At 48.3% G+C, this 16,616-nt stretch overlaps 1 protein-coding gene across 1 annotated transcript in view; it reads left to right on the top strand.

Annotated features, from left to right (window-relative positions):
• LOC100216586 (uncharacterized) overlaps positions 1-16,280 on the top strand; it is a 22,982-nt gene extending 6,702 nt beyond the window's left edge. Inside the window, exons 2-5 of the mRNA NM_001143001.1 lie at positions 14,773-15,260; positions 15,410-15,526; positions 15,654-15,814; positions 15,902-16,280. Coding sequence (NP_001136473.1) covers positions 15,162-15,260; positions 15,410-15,526; positions 15,654-15,814; positions 15,902-16,151 — 627 coding nt within the window. The 5' untranslated portion in view covers positions 14,773-15,161 and the 3' untranslated portion in view covers positions 16,152-16,280. The remainder of the gene's footprint in view (positions 1-14,772; positions 15,261-15,409; positions 15,527-15,653; positions 15,815-15,901) is intronic.
• Positions 16,281-16,616: the final 336 nt, after the last annotated feature.

A 16,616-nucleotide genomic window follows, 5' to 3' on the forward strand; every position in this document is an offset into this window, starting at 1 on the left:
TGGCGATGCATAGTCCGATGAAGATGCATTGGGGCCAGAAATGGATGCTTATTCCTTACCGTGGGTCTTCAGTATTGTTGCATGGATGTTCAGCTGAATTGCTACCAGGATTTGTAGTTGAGGTAACTATGGTCGAGTCAGTACCTAATTCTTTCGTTGAGTTAGGATTGCCAGAACCCTTGGTGACACTACTGTCTGAATTTGCCTCACTGTTTGATCCTCCCATTGGTCTTCCACCTTCGCGGGACTGTGACCATGTCATTCCATTGGTGAAGGGTGCATCACCTTTTCATGTTCGGCCTTATTGTTATCCTCCATTGATAAAATACGAAATTGAGCACCAAGTGGATGCCATGCTGCAGTCGGGTATCATCCAACCCAGCTCGAGCCCATTTTCGTCATCAGTATTACTGGTTGAGAAAAAAGATAGCTCGTGGAGGTTTTGTGTGGATTTTAGGCACTTGAATGCGTTGACAGTCAAGACTACATTTCCTGTACCTGTGATAGAGGAACTCTTGGATGAGTTGGGACATGCTGCATGGTTCACCAGTTTGGACCTGACCGCCAGTTACCACCAAATTCGTCTTCATCCATCCGATACTTACAAGACAACATTTCAAACCCACTCTGACCACTATGAATTCCGCGTCATGGCTTTCGGCTTGGCAGGGGCACCGACAACTTTCCAACAGGCTATGAATGCAATATTATCATCTTTGTTGAGGCGTTGTGTGCTTGTATTTTTGGATGATATATTGGTTTACAGTTCTTCCTTTGAGGATCACCTACGCCATGTGCGTCTGGTTTTGGAATTATTGCAGCATGACCAGTGGCAACTTAAGCTCTCGAAGTGTTCTTTTGCTAAGCAACAACTTTCTTACCCGGGACACGTTATTTTAGCTAATGGTGTCTCGACTGACCCTGGTAAAATTTAGGCTGTAATGCAGTGGACAACTCTGACTAATTTGAAAGAGTTACAAAGTTTTTTTTGGGTTTGGCGGGTTATTATCGCCGTTTTGTCAAGAATTTTGGTCTGCTAGCGAAACCATTATCTTCATTACTCAAAAAAGGGGTGATATTCATTTAGACGTTGGATCATGAGGTAGTTTTTCAGGCTCTGAAGCAGGCATTGGTTTCGGCTCCGGTCTTAGGGACTTTACTCAACCATTTTGCTTGGAGACCGATGCAAGTAATTGTGGCATTGGAGCAGTATCGTTGCAGTCTGGCCACACTATTGCATATTTAAGTAAGGCATTAGGTCCAAGGTCTCAAGGATTATCCACTTACTAGAAGGAATATTTGGCTATTATCACTGCCGTGGACCACTGGCGTCACTACTTGCAGCTGTGGGAGTTTCACATTTATACAGATCATCGTAGTCTTGCGCAGCTGGATGAGCACAGGCTACACACCCCATGGCAGAAGAAGATGTTCACAAGATTGTTGGGGCTGCAGTACCGCATTATTTTCAAGAAGGGAGTGGATATCAGTGCGGCTGATGCGCTGTCCCGACACCAAGCTGTGACTTCTTCGTGCTTAGCTATATCTTCTTGCACTCCCAAGTGGATATCTGATGTAGCAGCATCATATGAACAGGATTCTGAAGCATCTGCTCTTATTGCAAAGCTCGCCATTGATTCAATAGTAGTGCAACATTTTACCTGGTAGGATGGCCTTCTTCGCTACAAACACCGCATCTGGGTGGGTCAGTCACCTGACTTGCATACTCGTTTGATTGCAGCCATGCATTCGTCTACAATTGGAGGTCATTCGGGAATTCCGGTAACATACGCTCGTGTGAAGCAACTGTTTGCCTAGAAGGGTTTAAAAGCTGATGTTAAGACGTTTGTCACAAACTGTCTGACCTGTCAGCAAGCCAAGGCAGATCGTGCTCGTTTACCGGGCTTGTTACAACCATTGCCTGTTCCCACATCGTTATGGCAAATGATTACTATGGATTTCATTGAAGCTCTTCCTTGTTCCCAGTCATATACCTGCATCATGGTCTTTGTGGATGCCTTCACCAAGTATACTCATTTTCTGCCCCTGAAACACCAATGAGCAATATCTGGCCTGGTGACAGTAAGATAAACTAAGCTGCCAACAAGATGTCTATATCAAGATGGATCCTCCAAAGGTGTCCCATCAGTCGGACGAAGAGATAAGTGAAGATCCATAGGCGTGGCAACAGTGTGAGTATCACTAAGACCAGAACGATCAAGGAGGTCTTGTATGTACTTGGACTGAGAAAGATAAATACCATTTTGAGTCTGCAAAACGCCAAAACCTCAATGCCCAAGAAATAACTGAGTGCCCCCAAGTCAGACATTTGAATTTCCTTACTCAGATACGCCTTCACATGAGCAATATGGTCTGGATCATCTCCTGTAATCAACATGTCATCAACATATAATAATAGCAACGTGCGTCCTCATGAAGAAACATGAATGAACAATGCAGGATCATGATCACTAGAATAGAAACCACAAGCCTTGATGGCAGAAACAAATCTCTCAAACCAAGCACGAGGAGCTTGTTTAAGACCATACAAGGCTCGACGGAGACGACATACATGCCCTGAGGGAACCTCTATCCCAGGAGGTGGATGCATATAGACTTCCTCATGTAGATCACCATGAAGGAAAGCATTTTTGACATCCATCTGAGAGATAGTCCAAGAAGATGAGGCTGCAACAACAAGTAAAGCTCAGACAGTAGTCAGATGGGCCACAGGTGCAAAAGTCTCATCATAGTCAATACCCTGAGTCTGTTGAAAACCTCTGGCCACAAGACGAGCTTTATATTGCTCAATAAACCCATCAGATTTGGTTTTAACCTTGAGGGCCCATTTGCACGTGATAGGTACAACACCAGCAGGTAAAGGAACAACATCCCATGTACATGTGCGATGAAGGACATTCAATTCATCAGTCATAGCAAGGTACCACTCAGGTATACCAGAAGCCTTTTTATAAGATGATGGTTTAGCAATGACTGCACCAGCACGGGGAAACCCATAACGTTCTGGAGCTGCAATAGTGCCACGGTCGCGAAGATGATACCCCTGAGTAAAAACAACATGAGAGTCATCATTGTTAGTACAATTATCAGCAACAGGATCATCATCAGGACTAGCCGTGGGAGTAGAGCGAGGACGACAAATGTAAGTCTAAGTGACATGTGGTTTGGAAGTGTAAGACTGAGGTGGTGTGGAAGTGGAAGGTGGTGTGATGGGAATAAGAACATCTGGGGTAGAAACAGTAGATGGTGGTGGTACTGATGAAGTTTCAGAAATGGGAGGAAGGCTCATGAAGGAGGTAGACTCTGTGAAATAAAAAGAAGAATGAGTGGAAGAGTTGTAAAAGAAGGGTCGGTTTTCATTAAAGCTCACATCTCGAGAAATACACATGCGACGAGAAGATGGATCATAACACCGATAACCTTTATGTTCAGGGCTGTATCCAAGAAAAACACACTCAACAGATTGAGCAGTCAATTTAGTTCGTTCAAGAGGAGATAACAGTACATAACACGTACATCCAAAAACTCGAAGGTGGTCATATCATGGAGGAGTTCCGAAAAGAACTTCACCAGGTGTTTTGCCAGAGAGTTTGGATGACGGTTGTCTATTGATGAGATAAACCACAGTAGAAACTGCTTCACCCCAAAAATGTGAAGGGACAAAAGAAGATATCAACAAAGTGTGAGCAGTTTCTATAATGTGACGGTGTTTGCGTTCAGCCACACCGTTCTGTGCATGAGCACCAGGGCAAGAACGTTGAGCAAGAGTACCCTCTGAAGTAAAAAACTGTCGGAAATTATTAGATAAATATTCATCACCAGAATCAGAACGAAAGGTTTTAATATGAGTAGAAAGTTGAGTGTGAATCATGTGAGCAAAGGATTTATAAATAGAAATCAGCTCAGAGCGGCATTTCATAAAATAAATCTAAGTGTAGCGAGAATGATCATCAATAAAAATGACATAGTATCTATATCCACCTTTTGACACAAAAGGTGCAGGACCCCAAACATCAGAGTGAACCAAATCAAAGGGTTTAACAGAATGAGAATCACTAGTAAAATATGTAAGTTGTATTTGTTTTCCAAGATGACAACCCTTACAATGAAAATCAGACTCAACCGAAGTATGACCTAAGCAACCTGACTTTATTAGAGTAGACAATCGAGATCCACACAAATGACTTAGACGATGATGCCACTGGGCAAAAGACGCAACAGAAGTAAGGGTAGCTGAAAGCACATGCGCTGGAGATGTAGCCAAGGAAGGAAGCCGCAAAGAGTCCAAGATGTAGAGGCGAGGAGCAGCTCTACGACGATGGCCAGTCCCAATCACTTCCCCTGTGCGAAGGTCCTGTACAAAACAAGATGAGTCATCAAATCCGACAAAGCAATTATGATCCGTAATTTGACCTACTAAAAGAAGGTCCATAGATAGCTCATGAACAAAGAAAATATTTGGTACTGTAAAGTGTGGATGACAAAGAGAACCCTTATGAGTAATGTGACATACAGTACCATCAGCTGTCTGCACGGAAGCACCATCTGTGACAGGTGTAGTAGATGCCAACTTTGACTGATCAGATGTGACATGAAAGGAGGCTCCTGAATCAAGTACCCAGGCCGACTCTGAAGTACAAGCGGACGAAGTGGCAGCAACAACAACTGAGCCTCTAGGAGGTGGTCCTGTACCACGACCACGAGCAGCACGTCGTGCACGGAAATCAGTCAACTTCTCGGGGAACTTGACAAAGCAAAGCTCAGATCGATGATTGGTCTTGGCACAATGATCACAAGGCTTAAAAGCACTCTTAGGCTTCTGGCAGCAGCCAACACACTGTGAGTATTACCACCAGTAGAAGACAGAGAATTAAGACGAGTCTCTTCAGCAAGTAAATCAGACAACGCCTTAGCCATTGTGAGTGTCAGAACCCTGAAGTAAACGAGCACGAAGAGAATCAAACTCGACCCGAACGCCCATAATAAATCTGTAAGTGAAGAACTTCTCAATAAACTTATGAGCCGGACACGGGTCAGCAGTACAAGTAGGCACCATAGATGTCAAAGCACTCATCAGGCGATCAAAGGCTGAGTAGTACTAATCAATACTCATATCATTTTGCTCAATAACATGTGTCTACTGCATGAGAGTGTGTAATATAGCACCACTATCCTGAACAAAACGCTCCTTCAAATGAGATCAGATGGCTTTAGCAGTTTTAAATTTAGACAAACTCATAATCATAGACGGTTTGACGTTGTTCACCATAGCAGCCATCACTTTACCATCATTAAGCTGCCATGTTTTGATATCAGCAGCATTGCGACGATCATCAGCAAGAACGGGTGCCACATCAGTCAAATGGAAGAGTAATTTGTCCCCGAAGTGCAGTCTCAACACAGAAAAGCCCACTCCGGATAATTTTGACCATCAAGAGTGATATTGACCACAATAACATTTGTCGCCATATTGAATTCAATGAAAATCAGGGAGAACAACAACCCACTGTAGGAGACCTGAAACCAAACGAAGAGCCACCAGAAGACCCGCAACGACCAGAGGAGCCGCAACTGACAGTAGCCCGACTTGGACGAGTTGACGGAGGTCCTAGGCGCGGAAGCCGAGCTGGACAGCGGCTGCCGCTCTGATGCAGTCAACCAAGGTCACCGCGGCTCCCGCAATGGCGGCAGCCGGCGCAGTGTGCGAAGTCCGACGGGAGCAGCGACGGCGCAGATCCGCGGCCCTGCCCGCAACGGCGGCGGCCGGCGCAGATTTTGACGGAGATCCGCGATGGCGCAGGGCGCAGCACTTGTCCCTGCGCGAAGTTCGGCGGATGGAGGCTCTGCCCGCAACGTTGGCGGACAGCGCAGAAGCCGATGGTTGGAGCAGGAGAACGTCTGCGGGTGGGGGAAAGCTGCGACGGCGGCAGAGGAGGGAAGGGTGAAGGCCGCGACCGCGGCTGAGGATGGGCCGCGACGGCGGCCAGAAGAGCGGGCGCTACGACGACCCGTGAAGAGACCGCGACGGCGGCCCGGAGGGCTGGCCGCGATGGCAGCACAGCAACGGCGCGACGGCGCCAAAAAAATGGATCAGGGCCAGGTTTAGACGTAAACCCTAACCCTAACCTGCTTTGATACCATGTTACTAACCTTGATTATGCGAGACAATAACCCCCTCGCGTACTGTAGCATATATATAGGCAGAAGAGAATATATGGGCTTTTTGGGCCTTAACATCTTCGTCTATGGCGCCTTACTTCTACGCTATCGTCACCCTGGCACCTCCTAGCGTGCTGCAGGTAGGGATGTAATCGGATCGAATACGAACGGATATCACTGAAATCATATTTGTTTTCATATTTTTATTCGGATTCGAATTCGAATACGGATAGCTTCGGATACGAATACGAATACGGATGTTCTCGGATACAAATACGGATAGGTGTGTGTCGAATACGGAACTAGTCGGACACGGATATTGTCGGTAACGAATTTTTTGTCGGATATCGTGTAAGACATCATTCCACACATTTCATGGTTGTAATCATGTATCCACTCCTTGAGTCAAAACATTTTTTAGTATTATATGTGTACATATGTCACGTTTTTTTGTAAAAATCATGAATTTTTAGCCTGTGCGTGTTATTAATTTATTTTGTATAAAATCATCAAAATGCAAATAAGTGACCAAAACTAATAAACATTCTATAAGAATATAACCTCAAGTCTCCACATGAAAATGATAAGTGAACTTGGATAATTAGAGTGATTTCACGTGTAATTCACACAACAAGTGAAAGTGAAATGAAAGAAACACTATCATATTGTGGATTTTATGGTCCAAATATTATGGAGGATTATATGTGGACATATGGTATGCCTCCATAAATTTTCATGAATTTTTTAGGCTATTTGTGTATTATTAATTTCTTTCTACAAAAAAAATAACAAAATGCACACAACTATCCGGATAAGATATCCGAGAAGATTTATTCGAGAAAGTATCCGGATATTCGATATCCGACGGATATCAGACATATTGTATTCGAATTCGATATCCGAACAAAATATCCGTATTCGTATCCGTTATCCGAAAAAAGTCCGAATATCCGAAAATTCCATCCGAACCAGTGTTCACCATCTTCGAATCCGGATCCGGACGGATATTTTCCGAACCATATTACATCCCTAGCTGCAGGCCTTCCTGCGTGCTGCGCCTGCGCCCGCGACTTGTGCGACTTATCTTCTTCGGTGTCCTCGACAGCTACATCGACCACAGCTACCTAACGCACGACACATCGAAAACGGCTCGACGTTCTTGCACTCGGCAATCTCAACATAATCCGCACAAGGGGCTATCATCTGCATGGGCTACTCCAGTCGCAGCATTCGCACCTACGTTCCGACTGGGGGATATCTCCATTATTCTCGAGTTAACACTACGACTATGGGGGGATGTTAGAGTATATTAGGCATGTTAGAGTATATTAGGCAACTCTTGATATGGTTGGTTTATGATTGATTGTAATCCTGGGATAACCTTCCTTATATCTAGGATAACCTTCCTTATCTCTATGATAGGCTTCGTACCCTCCAAGTTATGTACTCCTATATATTCTCCCTAGAGACTCAATACAATACATCCCACACATTATACGCATTCTCTACTTCATTCTCAAACTTCAACCATATGTGCAATCATCTGTAGCACCTCTTGCACATCACAAGTTAGCTTAAGTTCTTTGGTCCCTTCAAGGTGTTGCAGGTGTGGGCTCAGTGGCTTATAAGCTTCAGCTGCCTCTGTCTTCTTGAGTACACCCTGTCTTTCATGTTTCTCAGATGAAGAAAGCTGTAGGTGTGGGGTTGACTACTTCGCCATCCTTGTCAACTGATGATTACATGGTCTGTGTGCCGAAGAGGTTGTTGCAACGCGGAACCGTCATGTGTAGGGTGAATATGTAAGTAGAGGGACTCTAACTCTCATCAAGAGGATGACACTATAAGTTGGGGCAATTTTCTGTTTATTTCCTCAAACACTACACAATGCCATACCCATCTAAGGGTTGGAGACACATATTTATAGCCCTAGAGGCTGCACTACCACACTACCACACCTTCTCACACACACTACACAACAGGATTGTCCTCTAGATGCTAAAGAGACTACAGAGGACAGTCAAAAGCGAATGTTGTCCTCTAGATGCTAAAGGTACTACAAAGGACAGTCAAAAAGCCACTGTTGTCCTCTAGATGCTAAAGTGACTACATAGGACAGTCAAAAAGCGACTGCTGTCCTCTAGATGCTAAAGAGACTACAGAGGACAGTCAAAAGCGACTGCTGTCCTCTAGATGCTCAAGACTTAGGGTGTGTTTGGTTTGACTTTTGGCTTTGGCTTTTGCCCCCCTAAAAGCCAAAAGCCAACCAAAGGGCTGGATCCAGGAAGCAGCTTTTTCTAAAAGCTGACTTTCTCGCAGTGCAAATCTGAAAGCACCCCTGGACCTGCTTTTAGTGGCTTTCGGATGGAACTATGAAAACATATATCGAAGAATTTTTAACGACTTTTAGTGATTTTCACTAAACAATTTTTAGCTTTTTAACAGCTTACAGCCTACAGCAGCTTTTTCCACAGCTCACAGCCCACAGCAACTTTTTTCACAGCCACAGCCCAACCAAACAGACCCTTATTCCATCAGACTCCCCCTAAGTCTTGGGCGTCGTCTTGTGGGAAAGTTGGGCCATCCCGGACCTGGAGCAAAGCTCAAGAAACTTGATCTTCCCAAGGGGCTTGGTGAGCAGGTCTGCAAGCTGATCCTTGGTGCTGATGTAGCGCGCCTTAATGCTCCCTTCTGCCAAGCAGTCTCGGATGAAATGGTATCTCAGCCGGATGTGCTTGCTCCGTTCATGGAACACGGGGTTCTTGGCCAATGCAAGAGCGGACTGGCTGTCCACCCTGAGTTCCACCGCTCCAGTGTCTCTCCCGAGGAGATCACCGAGCAGTCGAGCCAGCCAGAGCGCCTGAGTCGAAGCAGTGGACGCTGCTATGTACTCGGCCTCGCAGCTGGACATGGCCACCACCTGCTGCTTGACCGACTGTCAGCTAATGAGGCACTTGCCGAGGAAGAAGAGGATCCCGCTTGTGCTCTTGCTAGTGTCGATGTCACCGGCGTGGTCGCTGTCGCTGTACCCGACAAGGTGTGCCTCCCCAGGGCACCTCGGGTAGTAGAGATCGTGGTCGAGAGTCCCCGCAACATAGCAGATGATCCTCTTCACAGCCTACTCATGCTCCGTCGTCGGTCGCTGCAAGAACCGACTAACGTAGCCGACGGAGTATGCCAAGTCAGGCCGTGTGTGGACGAGGTAGCGAAGGCTCCCCACAAGACGCCGGTACTGTGTAGCATCCACCTCCTCCATCGTGCTGTCGCGACTCAGTTTCAGCCTCTCCTCCATCAGAGTGAGAGCTGGGTTGCAGTCGGTGAGCCCAGCCAGCTCAACAATGCGCTTGGCGTAGGCGGTCTGGCGAAGTGTGATCCCGGAGTCTCCCTGGTGCACCTCAATCCCCAGGTAGAAGGAGAGATGCCCCAGGTCACTCATTTGGAAGGTGGCTTTCATCTCTTCCTTGAACGCTGCCACCTCTGCACCCTTGGCGCCGATGATCACCAAGTTGTCGACGTAGACACCCACCAGCAGGGCATTTTCTCCATTGCCCCGCCGATAGATGGCCGCCTCGTGCGGGCTTGGCATGAAGCCCATCCTCTTAAGCGTGGAATCCAGCTTGGCATTCCATGCCCTTGGTGCCTGTCGCAAGCCGTAGAGGGCCTTGCGCAGGCGCAACACCTTGCCCTCCTTGCTAGGGATTGCAAAACCTGGCGGCTGGTGTACATAGACCTCCTCCTTTAAGTCGCCGTTAAGAAACGCCGACTTAACATCCATGTGATGAACATGCCAGCCCTCCTGGGCTGCCAGCGCGAGGAGTCGCACGGATTCCATCCGTGCCATAGGGGCGAAGGCATCGTCGAAGTCGATCCCCTCCTGGTGCAAGAAACCGCGTGCCATCAAGCGAGCCTTATGCTTGACGATGGTGCCGGCTTCATCCCTCTTCAGTTTGAACACCCACTTAAGGGTGATCGCGCGATGACCATGAGGGAGATCAGCGAGCTCCCAACTGCGGTTCGTCTCAACCGCGTCCATCTCCGACTGCATCGCGGCACGCCAAGCCGCGTGTTTCTCGGCCTCCGCAAAAGACCGAGGCTCACCATCGTCGCATGCAAGATGCAACTCTCCTGCCAGAATGCGAGACGCAGGGCCCGACACCGACGGGTCGATGAGAAGGCCCTCCACCCTTCGATACCGCAACGGCTCGCCGTCGTAGCACGCGTCGATGCGCTCCTCAACGCGGGAATGTAGTACACTCCGGTGAGCAGCCTGTGCTCACCAGACGTGGCGGTGAAGACGACTGAGCCGGCGCCCTTGATCTCTACGCCGGAGGCGTCCCCAAACTTGATGGAGCCTCGGACGCTAGAGTCAAGCTCGGTGAAGAACTCCCGTCGGCCGGTCATGTGATGAGTGGCGCCGGTGTCGAGGCACCATCCTTCGATCATGTCCTTGTTGGAGCCGTCGCCGAGGAAAGCGCGTGCTTTCGACTCATCAAGGTGGAGTAGTGCCGCTGCGGCCGGTGCCGCTGGAGATGGCTCGATGCTTGCATGTGCCAGGAGCAGGGCCTCCTCCTCCGCCTCCGCCTGTGCGACGTTGGCCTGGCCACGCCGTGGCTATCGACAGTCCCTGGCCCAGTGGCCAAGCTTGCCGCAGTTGTGACAGCCGTCGTCTCGTGCCGGCTTCTTGTTGCCGACGGCGCCGCCTTGGGCACCTCCACAGGCACCACCCTCAACATGTCCTCGCGCCCCGGCCTGGGCGCCTCCACGCGCCTTGCGTGGCTTGCCGCGTTTGCGGCCTCGTGTCGAGGACTCCCCCTTCTTCTTGTCACCCTGGCAGGCCTCCCACTGCTCCCGAGTGAGATGTAGCTTCCTGCCGATAGTGATAAGCCCAGAGGGAGCCTGTGGTTCATCGCCGTCGACCACCTTGAGACGACCTATCGCCTCTTCGATTGTCATCGTGGAGAGGTCTAGCAGAGACTATCGAGCGAGCAATCTGCTTGTACTTCTCGGGGATGCAACGAAAGAGCTTCTCAACAGCTCTCTCCTCATCGTAGGTGTCGTCGCCGAACTGCACCATCTTCTGCAACAGAGTGTTGAGGCGGAGAGCAAAATCATCAACATCCTCACCTGGCTTGAAGGCCAGGTTCTCCCACTCCTTGCGAAGTGCCTGCAGTGTGGTCTTGCGGGCACGGTCGCTGCCGATGCGGGCCGCAGCGATGACGTCCCAGGCCTCCTTGGCAGTCCGTTTCTGGGAAAGCGAAAACTGCATCTCGGACGAGACTGCAGCAATGAGGGCATCCAGCGCCCGCCGATCCTCGTGGTAGTCGACGTCGCCGTACCGAACTGCTTCCCACATGTGGCGAACCTGGAGTCGTACCCTCATCACCGCGGCCCACTCGACGTAGTTGGTCTTCGTGAGGGTAGGCCACCCATCGCCGGGACCAATGTCCCTGACAATGGCCTGGGCCATGCGGCGACCATGGTACTGATCCGGGGAGGGAGAGTCGCGCCGCCTGTAGAGGCCACGATCTCCGTCGACTCGGTCGCTGCCGCCGGGAGCACCGCCGACGCGTTTACGCCCGTCTGGGCTGCCGCCTCGTGCGCCCTCGCCCGGAGCGCCGTCAGCGCGTCGGTGCCTATCTGGGCTGCCGCCACGCGCGCCTCCATGGGGATGCGCGGCTGCCCACTGTGCCGCCTGCTCTCGCGCTGCTTCCCTCGCCAGCCTGAGCTCTTCGTCGGTGTTGTCGTCGACAGAAGCAGAGCTGCCAGTTCTACTGCCGCGCAGAACCTCGAGCTCTGCTGCCGCCGCACGTGCAGCATCCGTCGCCTCCGCTGCTTCTACTTCCGCTCTCGCTGCTGCCAGTTCCGCTGCCGCCAGCCGTGCTGCCCTCGCCGCTGCCGCTGCAGCCGCTGCTGCTGCTCGCTCGCGTTCTTGTGCCGCGACGACCTCGGCTTCCTGCTGGCGCCGCGCACTCGAAGTGACCGAGCGTAGGGACATGGTGGGCTAGTGAGGGGTCGTTGCGTGTGGAAAAGGCTGTCTCAGACGAAAGGCTGCTCGTCTGAGCAGGAGAGGAAGGAACAGTTGGAGCTCTTGCTGCCGACTGAGTGTGGGGAGAGGCGCTGGAAGGAGATGAGCACGAGATGTTTAGGCTGCAGGATAGTTTGGCTCCGATACCAATTGTAAGTAGAGGGACTCTAACTCTCATCAAGAGGATGACACTATGAGTTGGGGCAATTTTCTGTTTATTTCCTCAAACACTACACAATGCCATACCCATCTAAGGGTTGGAGGCACATATTTATAGCCCTAGAGGCTGCACTACCACACTACTACACCTTATCACACACACTACACAACAGGATTGTCCTCTAGATGCTAAAGAGACTACAGAGGACAGTCAAAAGCGACTGTTGTCCTCTAGATGCTTGTCATGGACCTTCGGTCCATGGGGATAGCTGTCTTCTCCGGCGAGGTTATACCCCTCTGCCGCAGGCTTGGTTCTAGGGTAGCAGCTCTAGGCGCTTGAGAGGGTCATTGCAAAGGAGAGAGATTGGTTTGATAATGATCTTGCTTGATTTATTCCCTGCTGCCATGCGGCTTATAAATAGCCCTATGGCTAACCAACTTCTCCTACAAACTCTCAACTAACTCCTACTTTCTTGTACTTATCTGCTGCTAACCAACTCTCCACAATTCTCTCATCTCAATCTTATTCTCTAGCCTTATCCCAACTCATCTCAATCTTATTCTCTAGCCTTATCCCAGCCTGGTTGTTGCCTCTCGCTCCCTATGATGCCCATGACACAGCAAGGTGCTTCTCCCCACGAAGGGACTGTACCTGGCGGCGTGCCAGGAACCCTCGCGCTGCCGCCTGAAGCCGCACCGCTGCTTGGAGTTCCTTCTCTGTCTTCTCCTTGTAGCGGTGGAACATCACAACGAACTGATCGCACTTCTCTGCGAGACGGCCAAAACTCTCTTCGAGCCGAGTGAATGCATCTGGAGTTGGAGAGGGCGGGTGGGAGGGCGTTGCGGCGGCTGGTGGTGGTGAGGGATGGGCGGCTGGTGGTGGTGAGGATAACCTGGCTTTGATACCAGGTATCATGGACCTTCAGTCCATGGGGATAGCTGTCTTCTCCGGCGAGGTTATACCCCTCTGCCGCAGGCTTGGTTCTAGGGTAGCAGCCCTAGGTGCTTGATAAGGTCATTGCAAGGGAGAGAGATTGGTTTGGTATTGATCTTGCTTGATTTATTCCCTGCTGCCATGCGGCTTATAAATAGCCCTATGGCTAATTAACTTCTCCTACAAACTCTCAACTAACTCCTACTTTCTTGGACTTATCTGCTGCTAACCAACTCTCCACAATTCTCTCATCTCAATCTTATTCTCTAGCCTTATCCCAGCTCATCTCAATCTTATTCTCTAGCCTTATCCCAGCCTGGCTGTTGCCTCTCGCTCCCTATGATGCCCATGACAATGCTAAAGGGACTACAGAGGACAGTCAAAAAGCGACTGTTGTCCTCTAGATGGTAAAGGGACTACAGAGGACAGTCAAAAAGCGACTGCTGTCCTCTAGATGCTAAAGAGACTACAGAGGACAGTCAAAAGCGACTGCTGTCCTCTAGATGCTCAAGACTTATTCCATCAGAATCCATGTCCGCAAGTGTTGGTACATTGGTCTTTCATGCCGGAGGAGTTGGCTACATGGGAAGATGTTGAAGATTTACGTCGTCAGTTTCCTAATGCAGCTGTTTGGGGGCAATCAGCGGGAGGGGGGATCGTGCCGGAGGGGCTAGTCGCAGACGGGCCGAGGCGTACAGGAAAGCTAAGGAAGAGAAGCGTGAAGACGTTTGGGCCGGTTTGGGTTAATGGGCTGAGCGAGTGCGCGTGAGAGCGATATGTACGCTGGGGAGGGTAGCGAATAATCAGAACTCATCTTCCTCTCCAAGACATTGTGCTCTCTGCTTCCTGCCTTCTTCCTCCTTACTCTGAATCTACTCTGAGTATTGTATCCAGTATATGTGTGAGTGTAACATCCTCTTCCCACCAAATGTCCAAATCAAACAAGATGACCATCATGCATCACAGCAAGCACTGCAATTCTGTTGAGCAAACCCAATCATACAATGTATTTGTGCATCTCTCTTATGTGCACATTTTCAATATGTGGAATCCATAAGAGCCAAAAAGGAACAAGTTGCACACCGATGTATCTAATTATGAATTCAGGACACCCACCCCTTGTATGCCAAAGAAGAAAGTAATCATAGCTTACAATACAGTGAATAGGGTCTTTCTAAAATTTTTGGTGCAAGGCAAATTCTTCTTGAACAGTTTTCAATACAAAATTAGCAACATAGTCTAAATACAAGAGCAAAACACTGAATCAGGTTGTGTTTGGTTAGGAAGAAATATGTTCAGAGGCAAACAATCTTGCTGAAACATCAACACATTTCACTATTTTTAAGAGGAACTATGGAAGGAGATTGCCGGCATGAACATTACACTGAAATATGCCAAGTTCAATCCTTTTAACTATCACTACCTACCATTATTTGAACAAATAGCCTATGTTGGTATTAATTTTTTTACCTTTTAGGTGAGCCGTTTGCAAAGTGAAGGATATTATGGAGGCGTCCGGCTGCTGATGGCTATCTGTAAAGTTTTCTACAACTATTGTGTTCAAAATAACATCAGTTTAAAAGCTGAAAATTTCACCTTATCATACGATACTAATATTCCTCGGCAGGTAACTAGTCAGAATCCACTCCATTTGTTTCACCCTTTTACTCGCATCACATATTGGCAGCTGTAGATTAATCCTTGCTATAGCATTTTCTTGATATGCTGATGGGTTGGAGATTGAATGGATATTATCTTGATTCTTTTGTTCTGTAGTCTGGGCTGTCTGGTTCGAGCGCGATTGTTTGTGCTGCTCTAAGCTGCCTTCTTGACTTCTATAATGTCAGACATCTAATAAAAGTTGAAATGAGACCTAATCTGATTCTCAATGCTGAGAAAGAGCTTGGGATTGTTGCTGGACTTCAGGACCGAGTGGCACAGGTTTATGGTGGACTAGTTTATATGGTATGTGATAAAAGCATTCATTATTGGCAGTATAGTTCTTGCAAACATACTTCTAGATAGTGTGAACTAATACAAGCATGTAATAGTTGCATAAGTATTGCTAGCTAGTTTGAACTCTGTTTGCTAACGTTTTTGTTTGTATCACTCAGGATTTTAGCCAGGGTCATATGGACAAGCTGGGTCATGGCATATACATGCCATTGGATGTCAATCTGCTTCCTCCTCTATACCTCATCTATGCCGATAACCCCAGTGACTCTGGCAAGGTTCTCGCCGAATTAAATCTATATATAAACTGCAATCCAATCTTTAATCTTGTCACATGGCACGGAATAATATTGAGAGATGTTTGAGTCCTGCTAATTAACAGCTATCTATGGTTCTTTAACGTAGGTCCACAGCACTGTTAGACAAAGATGGCTGTCAGGTGATGATTTTATAACATCACGTATGAAGGAAGTAGCGCAGCTAGCGCTCGATGGCCACAAGGCTTTGCTGCAGAAGGATTATACTGAGCTAGCGAGATTTATGAATAAGAATTTTGATCTGCGAAGGTAAGATCAATGTGCCTGCCCCAACACATGCATGGAATGGCAAGGTAGCACAATATTCATACGTGGTTATCGGTTATGTGGTTGTAGGGAGATGTTTGGAGATGATGTACTTGGTGCATTGAACATAAAGATGGTGGATGTGGCACGCAGCGTGGGCGCAGCGTCCAAGTTCACTGGCAGCGGAGGCGCAGTGGTGGCGCTGTGCCCAGATGGGGATTCGCAGGTGGAGCGTCTCCGCAAGGGATGCCAGGAGGCCGGCTTTGTAGTACAGCAAGTGAAAGTTGCCCCCTCGGTGCTGACGGACGAGGAGCTGTCAAGTTTATTATTAGCTTCCTAGTTGAACGATAAGAAAGGTGAACAAGACAACAAAACAGTTGTGCGACGTTCCTTCATTTGTGGTGTTTTGATGTGTGCGATGATGTGTCTGTTTAGTTGATATTCAATATAAGAGACGGTTTGGAACTTCAGATAATAGTTAGCCAGCTAACAGTGATTGGAACGTTCTCCTAAAGCTAGTTAGGTCCCATTTGGTTTTAGTACCTGGTTTTAGTCCCCTTTAGTCTTTATTTTGTCAAACGGAAGGACTAAACTAGATTAGGGACTAATTAGTTTTAGTCTCTAGTCCCTCACATGGGTGCTAAAATGGGCTAAAGGACAACATTTACTCTAATTACCCTTGCCTAGAAAACTGGTGTCAAACAAGAAAAGGAGTATTTTGGTCTTTATGTGTTGTAGTTAATGTATTTAGAATCTATTTAGTCTCTATAACCAAGTAGGGTAGAGACTACACTTTAGTCCTAAG

Source organism: Zea mays, chromosome 1 (genome assembly GCF_902167145.1).
Source record: "Zea mays cultivar B73 chromosome 1, Zm-B73-REFERENCE-NAM-5.0, whole genome shotgun sequence".
In the NCBI taxonomy this organism is placed as follows: domain Eukaryota; kingdom Viridiplantae; phylum Streptophyta; class Magnoliopsida; order Poales; family Poaceae; genus Zea; species Zea mays.